Raw genomic sequence first — 19,448 nt, 5'->3', positions numbered from 1 at the left:
ACACTACAGGTATTCTTACCTACTGTTTTAACATTGAACATGAATAACTGATGAGATTGTTAGAGGTGTGTAACTTAAATTCCTGATCACTGTAAGATAACATACTATCAATTACTGTGTGAACTTCCAAAGTACTGATGCATTTTTATTTCTAAAGTACATGCAATTCAACAAGTTCAATCGTAAATAAACTTCTGCCAAATAACCATTATTATGGAACTTAAACCATATTAAAAAACTCTTGTAAAAATACTCATATACAGTAACTGTAACTTCAAAATAACTGGTTAATAAAAAAGAATGATCCACCAGTAAAACAGCAAACATCTACACATGTCAATAAACTACACCTACACAAGTCAAATAACACCAAACACTCACATGTGTAAAACATCTATATAAAATAATACGTCAAAGAACAGCATATAAAGTCTATACATGTTCAAGAACAGCAAACAACCTACACATGTCAAATAACACCAAACACTCACATGTGTAAAACATCTATATAAAATAATACGTCAAAGAACAGCATATAAAGTCTATACATGTTCAAGAACAGCAAACAACCTACGTATGTCAAAGAACAGCAAACACCTACACATGTCAAATAACAACACCTAGACATGTCAAATAACAACACCTAGACATGTCAATAAACAACACCTAGACATGTCAATAAACAACACCTAGACATTTCAATAAACAACACCTAGACATGTCAATAAACAACACCTACACATGTCATATAACACCAAAAACCCACATGTGTCAAACATCTACATATGTCAAAACAGCAAGCACCTACATATGTTAAAGAATAGCAAACACTTACATATGTCAAAGAACAGCAACCATTTCATATACCAATGAACAGTGAGCACAACACATATTTCTGGAATAACCATCAGATGGTAGGCTCGAAACCAAAGACTACAGAAAACATTCAGTTTAAGTTTATAAATACCTTAGAACATAAACAGAAATTACTGACCTAAATACCAACATGTGTAAATTATATAACATTAATAAATAAATAAATATATTGTCAAGGTTTTATATCAAACAGCCTGTTAACTCAAAACATCAATACACAATATGTATTTCATGTTTGATAACAACTCTCTACAAGGGACCAAAATAACACATAATAACAACAACTATAGGTCATGTATGGGCTTCAACAATGAGCAAAGTCCATACTGCATAGTCAGTTATAAAAGGCCCAGATTTGACTAACCAAGCTGGAAAATAGAAACTTTAAAATTGAGAATGGAAATGGGAAATGTGTCAAAGAGACAACAACCCGACCAATAGAGCAGACAACAGCAGAAGGTCACCAACAGGTCTTCAATGCAGCGAGAAATTCACGCACCCAGAGGCGTCCTTCAGCTGGCCCCTAAACAAATATATACTAGTTCAATGACAATAAATGCCATACGAAACTCCAAATTGTACAAAAAAAAATTGGAAATTTACTTGTTTCTAAATAGAAATGGTCATTTTTCTGAATTCTGAACATTACTTAACCCTTCTATGCTCAACTGAAATAAGTTTTAAATAAAATTGAGAATGGAAATGGGGAATGTGGCAAAGAGATGACAACCCGACCATGACAAAGAACAGACAACAACAGAAGGTCACCAATAGGTCTTCAATGCAGAGAGAATGCCTATAATCAATGAATTTTTTACCCTTTTTCATATGCAACCGTATGATTGATTTAGTTCAACTTGAGAGTTACCATCAAAGTATACTAATGATATAACCATTCAATAACTATTATTTTTATCTGTATAAATCTTGATTATATGAAAGCTAAACCATTACCAAATTGTAATAACCATAATGTTAATCTACAAACTCTCTAATTTGTACTTTTATTGCCATACTTTTACAACTGATTAATTTCAAAGTCAACAAGAATGTCATCATCACACGGAATATTGATCCAAATCAGTCTTTTTAATACAAACTTTGTAAAATCTGCCTTGTATCATAATTAGAATTTGTCTGTTCTATAATAACATCCATTTTTCAGTCTAATATTTGACAATCTGATTAGACTAGGTCTTGTTATTGAAAGTAAGACATCACCATCACAGTTATAATTAGGCGCATTAAGGCTCAGACTGTATATGGTAAATTACATCCTTTTTTTCTTAAACCACTATACAGTCTATTAAAATCAACATTGTTTATACTCAAAACAGCAATTAACTCTCATATTAGTTTAAATTGTGACAGAGGACTCATATATCAAGTTTTCATGGTTGTTCTTTGTCAATTTCATGTGGCTGCAAACCACAAACAGCAACTTCCTATCAAAAATGGAGACATCCAAATGTGAAGTTCTTATCAAATTTAAAAATAAACTGACAACACCATAGCATAAAAAGAAAAGGACCTTAAGAGAAACAACAACAAACAAAACACAAAATAGATAAATAAAGACTGAGCAACACATACCCCAACAAAAGCCATGCAAATGAGGGGGTTCTCAGGTGCTCTGGAATGGTAGACAGATCCTGCATCACAAGACATTCATGTTGTGCTACTATAAATGTTGATCAGTTATATGAAATGATTTGGAATCATGTGGATAGCAGATTGGTAGCTGACTCTTATCTACTATAAGATATCACCAAGTTTATAAACAACAGTCATGCAAATTTTCTGTAACCCTAAAACGTGATAGAATGTCAAATTTTAAAATTAAATAACAAAGGAATGACTACAGAAATGCTAAAGACACTTATCTACAAAATTTCTCATTTGGGGAATTCAAGTTACCACTTATTTTACTTTACCTAGACATTTGATTTTAGCAATTTAAAAATCTACAGATATAGATATAGGAAGATGTGGTGTGAGTGCCAATGAGACAACTCTCCATCCAAATAACAATTCATAAAAGTAAACCATTGTAGGTCAATGTACAGCCTTCAACACGGAGCCTTGGCTGACACCAAACAACAAGCTATAAAGAGCCCCAAAATGACTAGTGTAAAACCATTCAAACGGGAAAACCAACGGTCTAATCTATATAAGCTTACTAGAACATCACAATAATGATAGTATCATCATACAGGAGTCACAATGCATTGCAAAGCTTTACCTCAAGATGAACAACACTATAAAATATTAAAAGCAATGATCATAGAAAGATAAGATTTTGAGATCTGTATCCTCACCCAACACTGGCCAAAGTATGTTTAGACAAACACTGATGATTGTTGATTTAATGCTGTTGTTTATTTTAAATATCTCCCTAAGAAAAACAAATCATCATACTTTAGATATCAATACAAAACTTTGTTCTTTTCTTATCATGAAAAAAAAATGCAGTTCTAAAACCTCAACAATTTGATCCTACTGAGTACTGTTGCACTCCTAGTTGCAGCACTAAGTTTCTCCCACCTAAACAAATGCAATAAGTCTATAAATTTGTGTAAACCTCAACTTTATACTTCTTTTCTACCAGTTCTTTCTAGAAAGCAGACTTTTAATGAGAACATACATGACATCTATAGTGGTAAAGTCTTGTTAGTGATTTCTAAGTTTTTATTACACCATAAAAGCTGAGAGTTCCCAATAAAATCTGTAAGGATCACTGGGGTTTGTCTAATTACCACAGAAATATAATGTTTACTAAGCTAAAATAAAACTTAATCAATTTGATATTTAAGGAGATGGAGAAAGATTTTTTTTCCAGAAAATAATCCAAGTATTGTCTAAGCTTTGTAGAAATCCACAGATTGGAAAATCAGGTGGGGATTAAATTTCTTCAATTACTTATTCCCCATTTATTCACATGATAAGATTATATTTGACTTCTTTTCAATTGAGAAGATGATTTTTCTATGAAGTGCTTTAACATTTCTAAGACTAAAACTTGAAAATATTGATTCCTGAGAAGTTGACAGAACTTTAGATGGAAATCAATGTGCATTCTTTTGATATCAAATCCAGGGAAATGTAAAATTTCTTCATCGACTGATTTAAGGTATAAAGCTCTCTCGATAATGCAATTTATTCAGTTAGCATGAAAAACTTCCGACATTTCCCAGTCAAACCAATGTTTGAAATTACAGCGTTGAAAAATTAATTTCCTTCAACATTCATCACAAGTAAATTTTCAATTTTCTATAAATTTGATATGCCTAATTCACTTTTAATTATGCATGATATACAATTCAAATTAACTTAATGTTTTTGATGATCTTTAAAAGCCTTTAATTCCATTTGATATATATTTGATTCCTATACACCACTTAACATTATTAAGACATTATCAGCATGTAATAATAAGAGAGATCATTCTGATATTTACTCCTAATAATAATGTGTTTACATTATCATCTTAATCCAAGCATACTTAAAGCATCATCTTCCAACAATTTCAAAACAAACAAAAAGTGGCAATAAGCCACAGTGATATTAAAGGCGTTTCCATATACATGTATTACAAGATGCTGTTGAATTTTGCCAAAATTACATTTCCGAGTGATTTTACAGGTTATTATTATGTTTAGCCATAAAGTGGAAACTGTATGGTTCATTTACCACAAACATATTTAGGAGATAACTGTATTGTATTTTAAGCTCCGACGGCATCAATTGGGGATTTGATGGTCGCAAATTAAGTTTACTGGCGACGCGTTAGCGGAGACAGTAAACAGGTATTTGCGACCATCAAATCCCCAATTGATGCCGTCGGAGCTTAAAATACAATATTGTTATCTCCATTCTAATGAAACTGATAGAAAACAACGTTAAAACATGTATTTAAAATCTGTCATATGCCGTCTGCGCTTGCGCGTACGTCCCATAGCATCAATTGTCAATTGATGCCATGTAAATAAGTGACGTAATCCAATCAAAATGAACGTTACAAACGTTGTTGCATTAGAATTAACCTTAACACATTTATAATTGGTTAGGATCCTGTAATTCAGTGGTTGTCGTTGGTAACGCTGTTTGTCCCTTTTTTAATTCTAGTCATTTGTTTTTTTTCATATTAATGTGTAAATTTTACCATATCATGGCCTTTTATTAAAGTTGACTTTGTGGTTATGGGTTTTGCTCCGTTGAAGGCCAAAATGTGACCTTTAATTGCTTAAATCCATGTCATTTGAACTCTGGTTGACAGTTATCTCATTGGCTGCATCATACCACATCTCCTTTAAATTTCTATATTTAATGGTCAACATTACTGGTAACAGAATAAGAAAGAACGAGTAATCATATAACTGTTGGATAAACAGATGGAAAAGCATACATGGAAAGTGAAAAAAATAAGCTTTTAAATCTGCTGCATTTGTTAGCACCTGTTCTATGTCAGGAATCTGATGTGCAGTAGTTGTTGTTTGTTGATGTGATTCATAAAGTGTTTAATATAGATTAGACCGTTGGTAATTTTCCCGTTTGAATGGTTTTTACACTAGCCATTTTGGGGGCCCTTTAAAGCTTGCTGTTATGTGTGAACCAGGGCTCCGTGTTGAGGACTGTATAAAGGTTTATTTTTACAAATTTTAAAAATTGACATGAGACATAGTTACTTTCCATCCAAGTCACAATTTGTAAAAGTAAACCATTATAGGTAATATTTACTCATACCACATCTTCTTATATCTACTAGGTAAAAAACATATGGAAAAGCTTTACCTGGAAAGTGGAAAAACATAAACTTGAGTAAAAATTAATTACGGGAGAAGACATTGCAATTTTCATCATTCCTGGTAACAAGTGAGGTTAATATTGTTTCTATTTTGGTAAGTATACATGCAGGGTTCACAGCTATCAGTAGAACCATGAAAGTACTAGAATAAGTAGTTTTCTGACACCTCATAACAGACATTGAGAGCTCGACATTAATGAACTTTTAAAAATACATTACACTCCTAACAGTACACTTCACATTGTTTTGCAAGATTTACTCAAAACTGATTAGTTGAACAAAATTTTGAAAATTCCCACTGCATGTAACCAAGATTCTAAAACTCAGAAATAAACAAATGAAACAAACTTACTTTTCTAAAGAGCTCAGAAATATATAACAAGATTTGTCGAAAAGTATTCACTATTTCTTTCAGTTCAACTGTTCAATCAGTCTATGAACCATGAAAAATCATTATTATCTGAGTAAAACTTTGATTTGAACCTGATTAAAAATCCATCAATCAAAAAACATAATGAAGTCAAACTTGCCCTCTACCCTTTAAATATTGCTTGGTAATGTGTATTACAAAACAAATCACATTTAATTTCTCAATCAAACTGACTTTTACAATTATCATTACTGAGGACTGATTGTAGCATCATTATGTAATGTTCTAACAAAAACTGTGTTGACACAATCTAATGATATCTTTTAACAAAGGACAAATCATCACAGAAATTGATGTTTTATTGGAGGCTCCACCAAACATTGAAAATCACAAAGATTTATGTCCATGATAAAAGTAAAATGTTGATTCTATTTCAAATATAACATTCATTTAGAATATCATATCTTGATAACCTTTCTGTTTTTTTTCATTTTTAACAAAAGAATTGAAGGTGAAAAGGTCAAATTCCCCATGAAAATATTTGATATAAAGGGATATGTTTTGCATCTGTCATGGGAACTGTTAGTGAGACAGTACTTTAGGCAGCAAACCAGTGTCATCAATAGAGAAGAATATAATCATTGAAATCCTTATTCCCTACGGTTCTCAAATAAGGACCCTCTTAATTACCACTACTCAATATGACTACCATCATTCAATAAGTTACACAGGATTACAAGTAATACCATGGGTCTTTAGCCTAATACCTAATTAGCAAAAAGATTGAAGTAAAAGCTGTGTTGAAGATATTAGCCTGCATATCAGGACATTGTTATTTTTCCAACTGTTGCACATTTTGTCAAGTTAACGCCTTTTATAGCTGACTTTACCATGTGGGTTTGGTTATTGGTCGTATTGAGAGATAGTGTGGTGTGAGATAGTACAGCATGAATAGCATTGATAATTTTTGAAAGTGTCTTAGGATGACAGGATAAAGATTACTGATATAGGTGGGAGAGGGCTAACACTACTGATTTTAAAGATCATTTACTTTTCAAAGGGCCATAACTCCCAAAAACATATTTTACCAATTCTGATTTTCTGACTCCATCTGAGATATTGATTGTGCAAATCTTTGACATAAATTTCAACAATTTTAACTCCAATGAGAAATGTACTTGTGAAAAGCCTTTTCATGTTTTCCTCAGCATTTATATTTCAAATGGGCATAACTCCTTTAAAATTATTTGTTCTACTTCGATTTCTCCAAAATATTGCTGATGTCAATCTTAATGGACGGAAGAAGAACAGATAAAAGCATTCCCGTATCCTCCACACTGCTTCATGACGGAAGACAATTAACAGTAATAAGAGTATAATAATTACTAGATAGTCATGATTTCTACAGACAGGCACTCCGAGGAGGTATCAACTATGTTCTACAAACATTCAAAAAAATGTATTTTGCTATTAACATTAATACACAGCAATAGAATTTGTCAGAATTCCTGTAATTTGTTACTTAACACTAATGTAACTTGAATTATTGATATTAACTAAGCTTTTTCTCTTGTAAAATGGCCATTAGGATTACATCATCCCTCACAAAGAGATCAAACCAAGTTCACAAGATATTGGATGCCAGCTCTTGTAGTCAATAACCTGCTAACGAAGGTCAGTGAAAGCTGGCCAATAATGTTATAGATTCAAACTCACAGCTCAGTTACAAAAATAGAAGAAGTCCACATCATAAACTTTTCTCTCATAACAGAAAATGCAGGGAAATAAAACAATTTTAGTAAATTTCACTTAATTCAATATATAAACATTTCTATCCACAAAGTACCAGTACCCCGAAATTTAGTAACAATAATGTTTGACAATGTCATAATACAGACCCTGATGTACATTGTCTAAGATACAATGTCATAATACAGACCCTGATGTACATTGTCTAAGATACAATGTCATAATACAGACCCTGATGTACATTGTCTAAGATACATCATGTAAAATTATCATATAGATTTATATCAACATAAATATAGCTGTTTCTGTTTATAGAACCAATGTTGATGTTTACATTAATGTTCTCTGAGGTCCAGAAATAAAAATAACAAATCTTGTTGATGTTAAAAAGTATTCCAAACATTTCATAATGAACAGTATAAGTACCTAGTTTTGGACTGTTCTAAAGTATCCCTGGAAAGTGACAACCATTTCATAATGAGCAGTATAGGTACATAGTTTTGGTCTGTTATAAAATATCTAAGGAAAGGGACAAATCTTGTTTACTACAGAAAAATTTATTTCATTCAGGTTAAGAAAAAGAAAATTAAAAAGCATTAATCCTGCGCAGAAAAAGTGTTTTTTTTTGTTTTTCGTTTACTATACTGACATGTTACATCATAATTTGTTGAAGATCAGCCTTTGGCAATTAATATCAAAATCTTTCGGGGAAATATATCTTCATCATTAATTCAATAAAAAATTGATGTGTACATGTATATTAGTTAAGTGAATTAAAGAAACCCATAAACATGCCCTTAGCATTGAATGATTGTATAATCAATAAACATAAATGATTGAAACAAAAAAGAAATTAAATGGAAAATCACGGAAAGTCTAGAATGTTTTGAGTTTTCGAGTGTAAATCCTCCCTATACTTCTCTTATTTTATGGTGCAGATAAGTGTAAATTTCTATAACTGCATAAAGTATTTCAATGACGGAACAAAAAACTGCAAAGTTGTCCAACAGAGTTGTTAATGATATAATTAATTAGTAATAAATGTAGGAACTTACCTTCGTTAATAAGATGTTACTAAACAGTAAAGAAACCTTGGTTACGATGATGTCGCTGATTTCCAAAAATAAACTTTTCTGCTACCTTCCTCTGATGAAAGCATCGATACAAAAGTAAGATTAAATGGATTGTTTCATAAGAGCCAATAATCGTTGACAGTATATTGACATTCCTGTAATTACGTTACACTGGTCAGCGGTTACATCCCATTGGTCAGATCTCTAATGTTAGTAGTAAAGGTAGAACACAAACACTTAATCCAAGATGAAACAGTAGTAATTGTTCTAGTTGATTGCAGGTACTCCACAAGTACTCACAGATAATTATAATGCTAATTACAGGTACTACACGGAAGGTATAACGCAGGTATAACGCACGGTAACTAGTAGTTGATAAAACGGATCACCAATCTGTTATACAAAGGTTATCATATAAATTGTGATTTATCTGATCCTATCCTCGTATATATAAATAGGCTAATTTATAAAACGTTACTTCACATGTAAGACTGAATGCATAATGCACCTGTATTACATAATGATTCAGTTAAATTTTATGCTTTATAATCATATCTTTTAAAGTTTAATGTTGCTTTAAAGCACTCAATAATAAAGTTAAAACATGTGTCGCAAAAGGTTGGAGTCTAAAAACAAAATATAACAAATCTATTTTAGCTCTAATTCATTAACAGATGAGGAATTTCTGCCAACTGCTGCCTGATATCCAATAGTTGGTCGTATATAGATGAGTAAATACTCAGAAATAATCATTCTAATTTCAGTCACTGAATATTCATTGGACTGAAACATATCTTATGTCACTGAATATTCATTGGACTGAAACATATCTTATGTCACTGAATATTCATTGGACTGAAACCTATCTTATGTATGTATTATGTTTTGTTATTCATGATATAATCTGACAAATCTTATCTACCAATGTTATTCAAAAAACATTACAATGTTTAATATTCTTAAATCTATTCCTGTACTTAACTAATAGGAGTTCCCCTTTCAGAATAACAAATAGGCCTAAACATCTTCCAAAGTTTAAATAGGTAAAAAACATCAGTCCAGTGCTTGAGAAAGATTGTTTTTAATATGAAGTAAATGCAGTGTAAAGAAAATATTCGACAATGAATGGTTAACACTGTAATTTATAAGAAGTTTAGAAGAGTAAATAAACAGGTTTCAATTTGACATATTTTGAGTTAATTCTCTTGGTCACCATTTTGGAAGTGGTTGATTTTATTATTTGAAAAATGTGGTACTAACAAGTCCTAAGAGATCCTTACTAGATCATACTGATTATAATTAAGCAATGCATCAAACCTACATTTACCTTTTGTGTTTGTTTGGTTTGCTCACCCAATTTTGTCAATATAATGGAACTAAAACAATTGCAATTGTCATAAAGTGGGAGGTTAAGGTAGCTATAAATTTCTTAGGAAAATGATCTTTGGTCAGGTTATTATGTCTTTCACACATTCCCAATTTTCATTCTCAATTTAAAGTACCAAGTTAGAAATATGAGGTTTTTTTCACATGTTTGATGGTTAATAACACTTGATATTGTCAGTTTTAATGGACTTTTTTGGAATTCAACTTGGCATTCAGTATTTTTGTCATATCTTTTTGGCTGATTCATGTAGAAATTTGTGCACATTGAATCAAGTATGGTGACAAAAGGGTAGCAGATCTTACCCAAACTATGTCAATTCCAAAATATCTACCATCTTATTTAACTAAGTAATAAAAAGTTTTAATTTGAAAACTTTGTATCATGACATTTTATAAATCAATTTGTGAAAGAGCATGTTAATATACAACTAGTTATTATAATTTGAATATATTATCTACTGTAATTTTGTATGGGAAACAATGATAAAATTAATGGCAAAGTGAAGCCAAAGTTATCACTCTTTGATATGTGAAACATGGTCCAATTATCTCCTCTTGAACTTTAATTCACCATACAAATATATTTTCACCTTTCTTTCAAAACACATATAATCACAGTCATCTTTGAAACAATATCTATTATAAAATGTCATAACAATCTAAGGTTTCATATTTTTATAAAAGCTTGCACGATAACTACTATCTATTTAATATGATATATTTGAAAACTTCTATAAAAAAAAAATAATTTGTAAGCTTTTCACTAGTTGATAAATAAAAAGAACTGAATTGTAGACTGCAACTTAAAAGTGTTTTAACCATTACAGTATTTTGGATAGGGATCTAGAACAAGCACAGCAACAAAACACATCATCACATACAGACAAACAGGTAGCCATACTAACATGCAGAAATCAGCACAATTTCTAGCTGCTTGTTTAGCGTGTAGTTCATTTGCCTATTCATTAGAGAAAATTTGACAGATTGTGTGAATCGTGAACTGAGTTTACAAAACAATATAACTTGTTGACAGATGTGTATATAAAAACTGCAGAAATCTTCAGAAAATCATTGGATATATTCAAAATAAAGATAACTGATACTGATACAGCTGTGAGTCAGTGGCATGGCACTGCAATTAAATGGTTTTATCTTAAAGTCAATAAACTATCAAATCCTAAAATGCATTTTGAAATGATATTTTAGACATAGTTAATCAAGATCTATCCAATTTACTCTACAGAACATCAAAAATATTTTATTGCAAAATTTTTATTATAAACACTTATCTTTGGTCAATGGGAGGTAACTCTAATGTTTTAAAGCAGTCAACACATAAATGTTTGATACATCACAGTACAGAAATAAGATACACAATAGTGCAATTATAAGTTAAATATTTCAGTGAAGTAAGTATATACAATTTATATTATTACACAGCTAAAAAAGTAGTAATGTAAATCAATAAGTAAATATCAAACAGCTGTGAATAAAAGAAAGTTTTGCAGTCTATCTAAACATTTGGTATGTTAGTAAAAACATAGCAAAGACACTTACTGGGGACCTTTAGTGGTGTGTGATGTTGGTGTCGGTGGTGACCTTCAATGACAAAATGCACAAAGATGTACTTTTAAAGATTTTTATCTTTACATCTAATAGCAAAAGCCAACACACTGATTTGAAATACTGAATTACTATAAATTACTAATACTACCTAAAGCTGAAAAATACTTAAAAAGCTCTGTAATATTAATATGCATTACCCAAAGCTGAAAAAAGTAATTAAAAGCTCTGTTTTGGATGTCTAAAGCTAAAACAAAGAGTTCAAATATTTTTCTGAAGCTGAAATAAAAAGTTAAGGTTTCTACCAAAGCTGTTATATTAATAAGCATTACCCAAAGCTGAAAAAAAAAATTTAAAAGGTCTGTTTTGGATGTCTAAAGCTAAAACAAAGAGTTCAAATATTTTTCTGAAGCTGAAATAAAAAGTTAAGGTGTCTACCAAAGCTGAAATAAAAAGTTCATTTGTACAGTGATAACATACTTAATGTTAGAAATTGAAATTTGATACAAGATAATTATTCAAAGTATTTTTAAACTCAAGAGTCTAGAGTATCATTCAACAGGTACATTACCAATCATTTCTGCCAATTCTTAAAGAGCTTGGTGAAAGAGCATTAAAAAAAGAACTAACAAATTCAAACCCCCTTTTCCCAAAAGACATCTAATATAAAGAGAGGAAATGGGTTGTCATCTTAAGAAGCTTTAATGAAAACTTTCTTGTATAATGAATGCTGTTTAATTTCAATATATCGGCCAACAGGAAGTGGCTGTACACTGGATGTAAAAATTGATTTCTTAGCCAAGAAAACCATGACAAAAATTTCTTTGTACTATTAGAATTGTAAGTCTAACTATTGGCTTACAAAAGTTGCTAAGGGTTGGAAGTAAAAATTGACTACTCGTTTCAAAGTTTTCTAGGCTTCTAAGAAAGGGAATGGTTTTATATTTGGTCTGCTGTCAGATAATGTTGAGTTGTAGTGAGAAAACAAATAAGGGGAGAAAAAGGGCTGTCAAATTGTTAAGCCCTGCCATAGAAGCCAAGAATTTTTTGCACAGCATTATTCAGCTGCAGACCAAATATTGAATCAATTCTTTTCATAAAAAACCCAAAAACTTTGATGAAAGACTTGGACTTCTTTGTTAGGTGATACGAATAAGAAAATTTGAAGGACAATAATATATATGACAATTACATTGGAAAAAAACCCAAAGTTTTCCGCATTTGAAACAAATATAATATATTGATTGACATTATTAGGATTTTAAAACTGAATACTGATAACAGAAAAGTTTTATAAGCAATGAATAACTGTGTCCTTTGTGGTCTAACTAACATCTGAACTACCTAAAACATGCCAGGAGAAATGTCAGTTAATTTTTTGGTACAAATCTGTCTAAATAAAAACAAATAACATTCAAGTTAATTATCATTAGATCTGAAATAGGATATAAATGACAGATGTCATGCTTGAAAATAAATTATCTAAGACTGACGTAATATCATCTATAATTCTGGAGGACAGAAATCAATACATATACATCGCAAACTATATCACTTTACAATTTAAAGTTCAACATTGAAAGGGAAGTAACTCTGGTAGACTTCAACACTGCATTATAACTTTTTATATGGGAGGTAACTATAATATGCTTGGAGATGATGAAATTATTTGTAAAGTTATCGATTTTTCTAAGATAGCAAATTTTAAACATTTATTGTTTCTTTTAACAGACCTTTCATTTCATCAGTATGTTTTAATCCTACTGAATGTTCTATACTGACTAAAATAATTTAAGTTCAACTGTTTCTGGCTGTTTTCATGTACCCTGATTAAAGATAAGATCCACTACTAATACTTACATCTCACTTTGCATGGATGAGTGTCTGGACACTGATTTTGGAGACAAGTCATAGTCGCTGTCTGATCTATAGAGAAAAGATTCTCGTCTCTGTGGAAGGTTTTGTAGGACAAGACGACTGGAAGACGGACTTGAACCTTCAAGGGTAGGACGACCTGGGCCAGTTCCATTTTCTACATCAAAACTGAAAAAGAAATAAACAAATATAAAGCTACTGAAATGTGGGATAATGTAAATGTTCTTTTCAAGAGTAACAATGTTTTTTCTTTTCTTTTAAAAACAAACTTTTTGATGGCTGAACATTGGCACCGCAAAATAGTGCTACTGAAGTCCAACACTCTAGACATTACACATATGGTCAATATCTAAATGTAATAAGATGAAAAATAAATATTTTGAAGAGAGGGTTCATTATGACTTTTTGGGCTTGATATCCAAAAGCTTCTGTTTTTCTTCTAGAACTGGTAAATATTGGCAACAACATTTAAGATCACTATCTTAAAACTTAAAATCAAGTGTTTTGATTTAAATGGTATGGTCTGGAGATATGATATGAAGATAATGTTAAGGATGGATGCTGAATCATGGGAAACTTATCAGACATACATCAACTAACATGAAAGTGTAATAGGATGTCAATGAACCTTCACTAATAGTTACTATGCCAGTAACCCTTCACTGATAGTGTAATAGGATGTCAATGAACCTTCACTAATAGTTACTATGCCAGTAACCCTTCACTGATAGTGTAATAGGATGTCAATGAACCTTCACTGATAGTTACTATGCCAGTAACCCTTCACTGATAGTGTAATAGGATGTCAATGAACCTTCACTACTATGCCAGTAACCCTTCACTGATAGTGTAATAGGATGTCAATGAACCTTCACTAATAGTTACTATGCCAGTAACCCTTCACTGATAGTGTAATAGGATGTCAATGAACCTTCACTAATAGTTACTATGCCAGTAACCCTTCACTGATAGTGTAATAGGATGTCAATGAACCTTCACTAATAGTTACTATGCCAGTAACCCTTCACTGAAAGTGTAATAGGATGTCAATGAACCTTCACTAATAGTTACTATGCCAGTAACCCTTCACTGATAGTGTAATAGGATGTCAATGAACCTTCACTAATAGTTACTATGCCAGTAACCCTTCACTGATAGTGTAATAGGATGTCAATGAACCTTCACTAATAGTTACTATGCCAGTAACCCTTCACTGATAGTGTAATAGGATGTCAATGAACCTTCACTAATAGTTACTATGCCAGTAACCCTTCACTGATAGTGTAATAGGATGTCAATGAACCTTCACTAATAGTTACTATGCCAGTAACCCTTCACTGATAGTGTAATAGGATGTCAATGAACCTTCACTAATAGTTACTATGCCAGTAACCCTTCACTGAAAGTGTAATAGGATGTCAATGAACCTTCACTAATAGTTACTATGCCAGTAACCCTTCACTGAAAGTGTAATAGGATGTCAATGAACCTTCACTAATAGTTACTATGCCAGTAACCCTTCACTGAAAGTGTAATAGGATGTCAATGAACCTTCACTAATAGTTACTATGCCAGTAACCCTTCACTGAAAGTGTAATAGGATGTCAATGAACCTTCACTAATAGTTACTATGCCAGTAACCCTTCACTGAAAGTGTAATAGGATGTCAATGAACCTTCACTAATAGTTACTATGCCAGTAACCCTTCACTGATAGCCCGTGAACCGTCACTGTCAATATCTTTCTTAACATATAACAACCAAGATTTGGATGGGCATATACAAGACAGCAACCCAGCAATTATCTGACTAAATATCATTTATTTTTAACTCTGCTCAACTTATTTTTCTTAAAATTGGATGTCATATCTTTCACATCCAGTATATAATCATTCTTTTTCAAGCTTCTGTAGAAATCTCCTAATTAGTCCCCTCACCTAATGACTAATTGTATCATCTTATTTATTTGCTCCTAAATCAGGGTCACATTGGGAGTCTCTTACTAAAACACCTTTACTTTACACCCCAATCCTATTTTCATTCCGTGATATAACCCTGCTCAAAATTAAACTTACACAAACATTTCAAATAACTAGAATTTCTACGATCCTTCAATTCTCCTATATACAATACATGATCCACGTCACATTAACATTTTATTTTATCGTCACACATATCATACGTCATTCAATACATACTACATCATTAATCAAGTATTTGTCATTTGTAAACAAGATGTTGTAAATATATCCTTTGTAAGGCAATTGATTGTTTTAATGTGGAAACAGGTTGTGTTTCTAAATGTTATACAATTTATTTCAAAATATAGTTGCGCCTACATGTACCATCTGGAATCACTCCAGACATGAAACGTGTCATTAAACTTTCAATTTTAAATGTCCTCGATTTTATATTTGTTTCAAAGCAACATTTGAATTTGATAAAAAGTAACTGAAAGTAATACCAAAAACAATAGATAAGCTTTCATTTCACAAAACCCTATGGACCTCTTGTATAGTGATAGCTGGTTACTTTTAGGCATAAGAGGATCACAATTAATCCTGGGTTGGGTAGGTATAAAGAATTCCTCAGAAATTTAAATTTTTTAATACTCAAGCTCTCTTGTTTTCATCTGTCTTATCATGAGTTTTTTTTTTAAATATTTAAAGAAAAATCACAAAAAATTGTGAATGTAACAAAATATCCTACAGCTACTAGAGATGGAATTGGTTAAATCATAGTAAATTTATCTGATCTCAGCAATCCTGAATTAATACGTCACAGAAAACATGTACATTGCACTGGCTAATTTGTAATAGTTCAGCAGATCCCAGTGTCTCGCCTACTTTTGCTGTAAATCGCAGGCTCAGCAAAAATGAGGAAAAAAATCAATAAAAATATTCCTCTTGATATTATCTTATGATTGTAACAAGCTTCTGTCCAAGTTTGGTAAAAATTTAGGATAGTTAATGAATCTAATAAATGTTTTGAAAACTTTAACTGCAGACTGTATGTTATGTTAACTGGAAGAAAATCTAAGTCCATTTAAAAGTGAAATACAGAAAAAATGGAGTTATCTTTTTACTAAATTTACTTCTGGATATTATCTTATGATCATAAATAAGCTTCTGTCCAAGTTTGGTACAAACCCAGGATAGTTTATGAAAGTTATTAAAATTTTAAAAACTTTAACCACAGAGTGCATGTAATATTTCCCCGCAGAAAAACTAAGTCCATTTAAAAGTAAAATACAGAAAAAAATGGATTTATTTTTTTACAAAATTTACTTCTGGATACTATCTTATGATCATAAACAAGCTTCTGTCCAAGTTTGGTACAAACCAAGGATAGTTTAAGAAAGTTATTAAAACTTTAAAAACTTTGACCACAGAGTGAATGTAATGTTTCCCCGCAGAAAAACTAAGTCCATTTAAAAGTAAAATACGGAAAAAATGGATTTATTTTTTTACAAAATTTACTTCTGGATACTATCTTATGATCATAAACAAGCTTCTGTCCAAGTTTGGTACAAACCAAGGATAGTTTAAGAAAGTTATTAAAACTTTAAAAACTTTGACCACAGAGTGAATGTAATGTTTCCCCGCAGAAAAAAAACTAAGTCCATTTATAAGTAAAATACGGATTTTATTTTTACAAAATTTACTTCTGGATACTATCTTATGATCATAAACAAGCTTCTGTTCAAGTTTGGTAGAAATCCAGTATTGTTTAGATAGTTATTAAAATTTCAAAAACTTTAACCACAGAGTGAATATTTGTGGACGCCGCCGCAGACGACGACAGAATGTAGGATCGCTTAGTCTCGCTTTTTCGACTAAAGTTGAACCCTCAACAAAAAACAACATCTGAAAATATGAAAACCAAAAGGAGATTTACAGAACAATCAAAATTGGCTAAATTCATCTTGCCCAATGGAGTTAAAATTTATTTTTTGTAACTTATTTATAACTGAGAAATGAGGAAAACATGTGTTATATTTGCAAACTTTTACTGAAAGACACATTAGTTCATAGAAATGTTCAGGGAATAAATTCTTGGAAACACTTTCAGTTAAATTAGTTCATAGAAATGTTCAGGGAATAAATTCTTGGAAACACTTTCAGTTAAATGGGACAAAGAAAACGTTATTAAATTCATCTGCACAATGTTGTATCATGTTACACCTTCTGACAATGTTGGCAAATAATTAGAGCAATTAAAAAAACGTTAGCAAGGAATTCAAGAAATTAAAAAAAAAAAGTTAGAAATACTGCAAATATTTATAATTCATTTAAAATTTAAATAAATATTTGTTTAACTTAATAACTAATAATATGCAGTGTGTTAAAACCTATACACTTTAAAGCAGTAAACAGTAATAAAATATAAATGACAAAAGTTATAAAGTTTTTGTTTGTTGACTTGGGTTCATCGTCTTCTTGACATTTGGGTCAAAGTCATTGTATAAATATTAATATTATTTTAAGCAATTTATTTATATGGGCAAAGGTAACAGTTGGTAGCTTCTTTAGTCATTTGGTCTCTTCCCAAGATATCACTGGCCATAATACCACATTTGGTCTCGTCTGGAGAGTCGTGTCACTGGCCAAAATACCACATTTGATAAAGATCTTTGAATGATACACCTTGTATTTTTCAAAAGTTACTAAAACAAACCAGGATACATCATATATCTTTGACAAGTAACTCAGACACAAACCAGAATACATCATCAATGCTTTTTAGTTAAAGGTTCACACTTTAGGATACACCATATTTGCTTGGCAAGCTAAGCTGACACAAACAAAGTTACACCATACATCTTTATTGGGTAGGTATAAAGAATTCCTCAGAAATTTAAATTTTTTAATACTCAAGCTCTCTTGTTTTCATCTGTCTTATCATGAGTTTTTTTTTAAAATATTTAAAGAAAAATCACAAAAAATTGTGAATGTAACAAAATATCCTACAGCTACTAGAGATGGAATTGGTTAAATCATAGTAAATTTATCTGATTATAGCCGTTTATCTCAGCAATCCTGAATTAATACGTCACAGAAAACATGTACATAGCACTGGCTAATGGAAGAAACATGATTAATAATACATTTATAGTTTATATGTACTCTACATTAAAGATACTTTTCTTTTTTCTTTGCATCGGTATAATGGTGTGTATGCAACAAGAGTGAAAATAGAACATTTGTATAGGAGAACATTTGTATAGGTGAACAAATGTGACAACACAAAGAAAATATCTACTATATAAATATTTCTAATAGGTGACTTCTTCCACTGCAAGATTATAAACTCCAATGAAAGGATTTAACATGAAAACTGATGTCATTACAAACTTCATATAATAGTTAATTTCTTTCAAACTTCTGTAATAGTTCATTTCTTTATCTGAATTGATTATTGGAAGGCTTTTCATTAAGAAGCTGAATGCATTTAATGAATTGTATGTGTAATATCTATTCTATCTCATAAAAACAGCCAATAAAATTCAATTACTAAACTCAAATGGTGAAAAAAGCTTTTTAAATCTTTATTTCCCTACCATTCATTTATAAATCAATTCTTATAGACTTTTCTACCAAATAAGTAGCAGGTCATCTTACATGGTTTGTAGCTCGGTTTGTAGAGTCTAGGCTGACAATTTAACAACAGTCTTATTAGCTTAAGATCTTAAACAGCTCCAGCCTTCTCCCTTAAGAAAAGTGATTACAAAAAATGTTTCTCCTATAGTAATT

At 31.0% G+C, this 19,448-nt stretch overlaps 1 protein-coding gene across 14 annotated transcripts in view; it reads right to left on the bottom strand.

Moving 5' to 3' along the window:
• LOC134695971 (3',5'-cyclic-AMP phosphodiesterase 4C-like) overlaps window positions 1-19,448 on the bottom strand; it is a 230,171-nt gene that overhangs the window by 65,987 nt on the left and 144,736 nt on the right. For 9 of the 14 annotated variants that reach the window (XM_063557480.1, XM_063557487.1, XM_063557519.1 and 6 more), the window contains 2 exons: window positions 13,682-13,864; window positions 11,816-11,857 (listed from right to left, as the gene is read on the bottom strand). In XM_063557480.1, coding sequence (XP_063413550.1) covers window positions 11,816-11,857; window positions 13,682-13,864 — 225 coding nt within the window. Of the gene's footprint in view, window positions 1-6,032; window positions 6,051-8,854; window positions 9,226-11,815; window positions 11,858-13,681; window positions 13,865-19,448 lie in introns of those variants that run through there. The other 5 variants (XM_063557511.1, XM_063557541.1, XM_063557570.1 and 2 more) reach the window with 3 other exon arrangements.

The sequence above is a fragment of the Mytilus trossulus genome, chromosome 1, assembly GCF_036588685.1.
Source record: "Mytilus trossulus isolate FHL-02 chromosome 1, PNRI_Mtr1.1.1.hap1, whole genome shotgun sequence".
Lineage (NCBI taxonomy): Eukaryota > Metazoa > Mollusca > Bivalvia > Mytilida > Mytilidae > Mytilus > Mytilus trossulus.
Note: the sequence above shows the minus strand (reverse complement) of the source record. Positions and strands in the feature narration are given on the sequence as shown.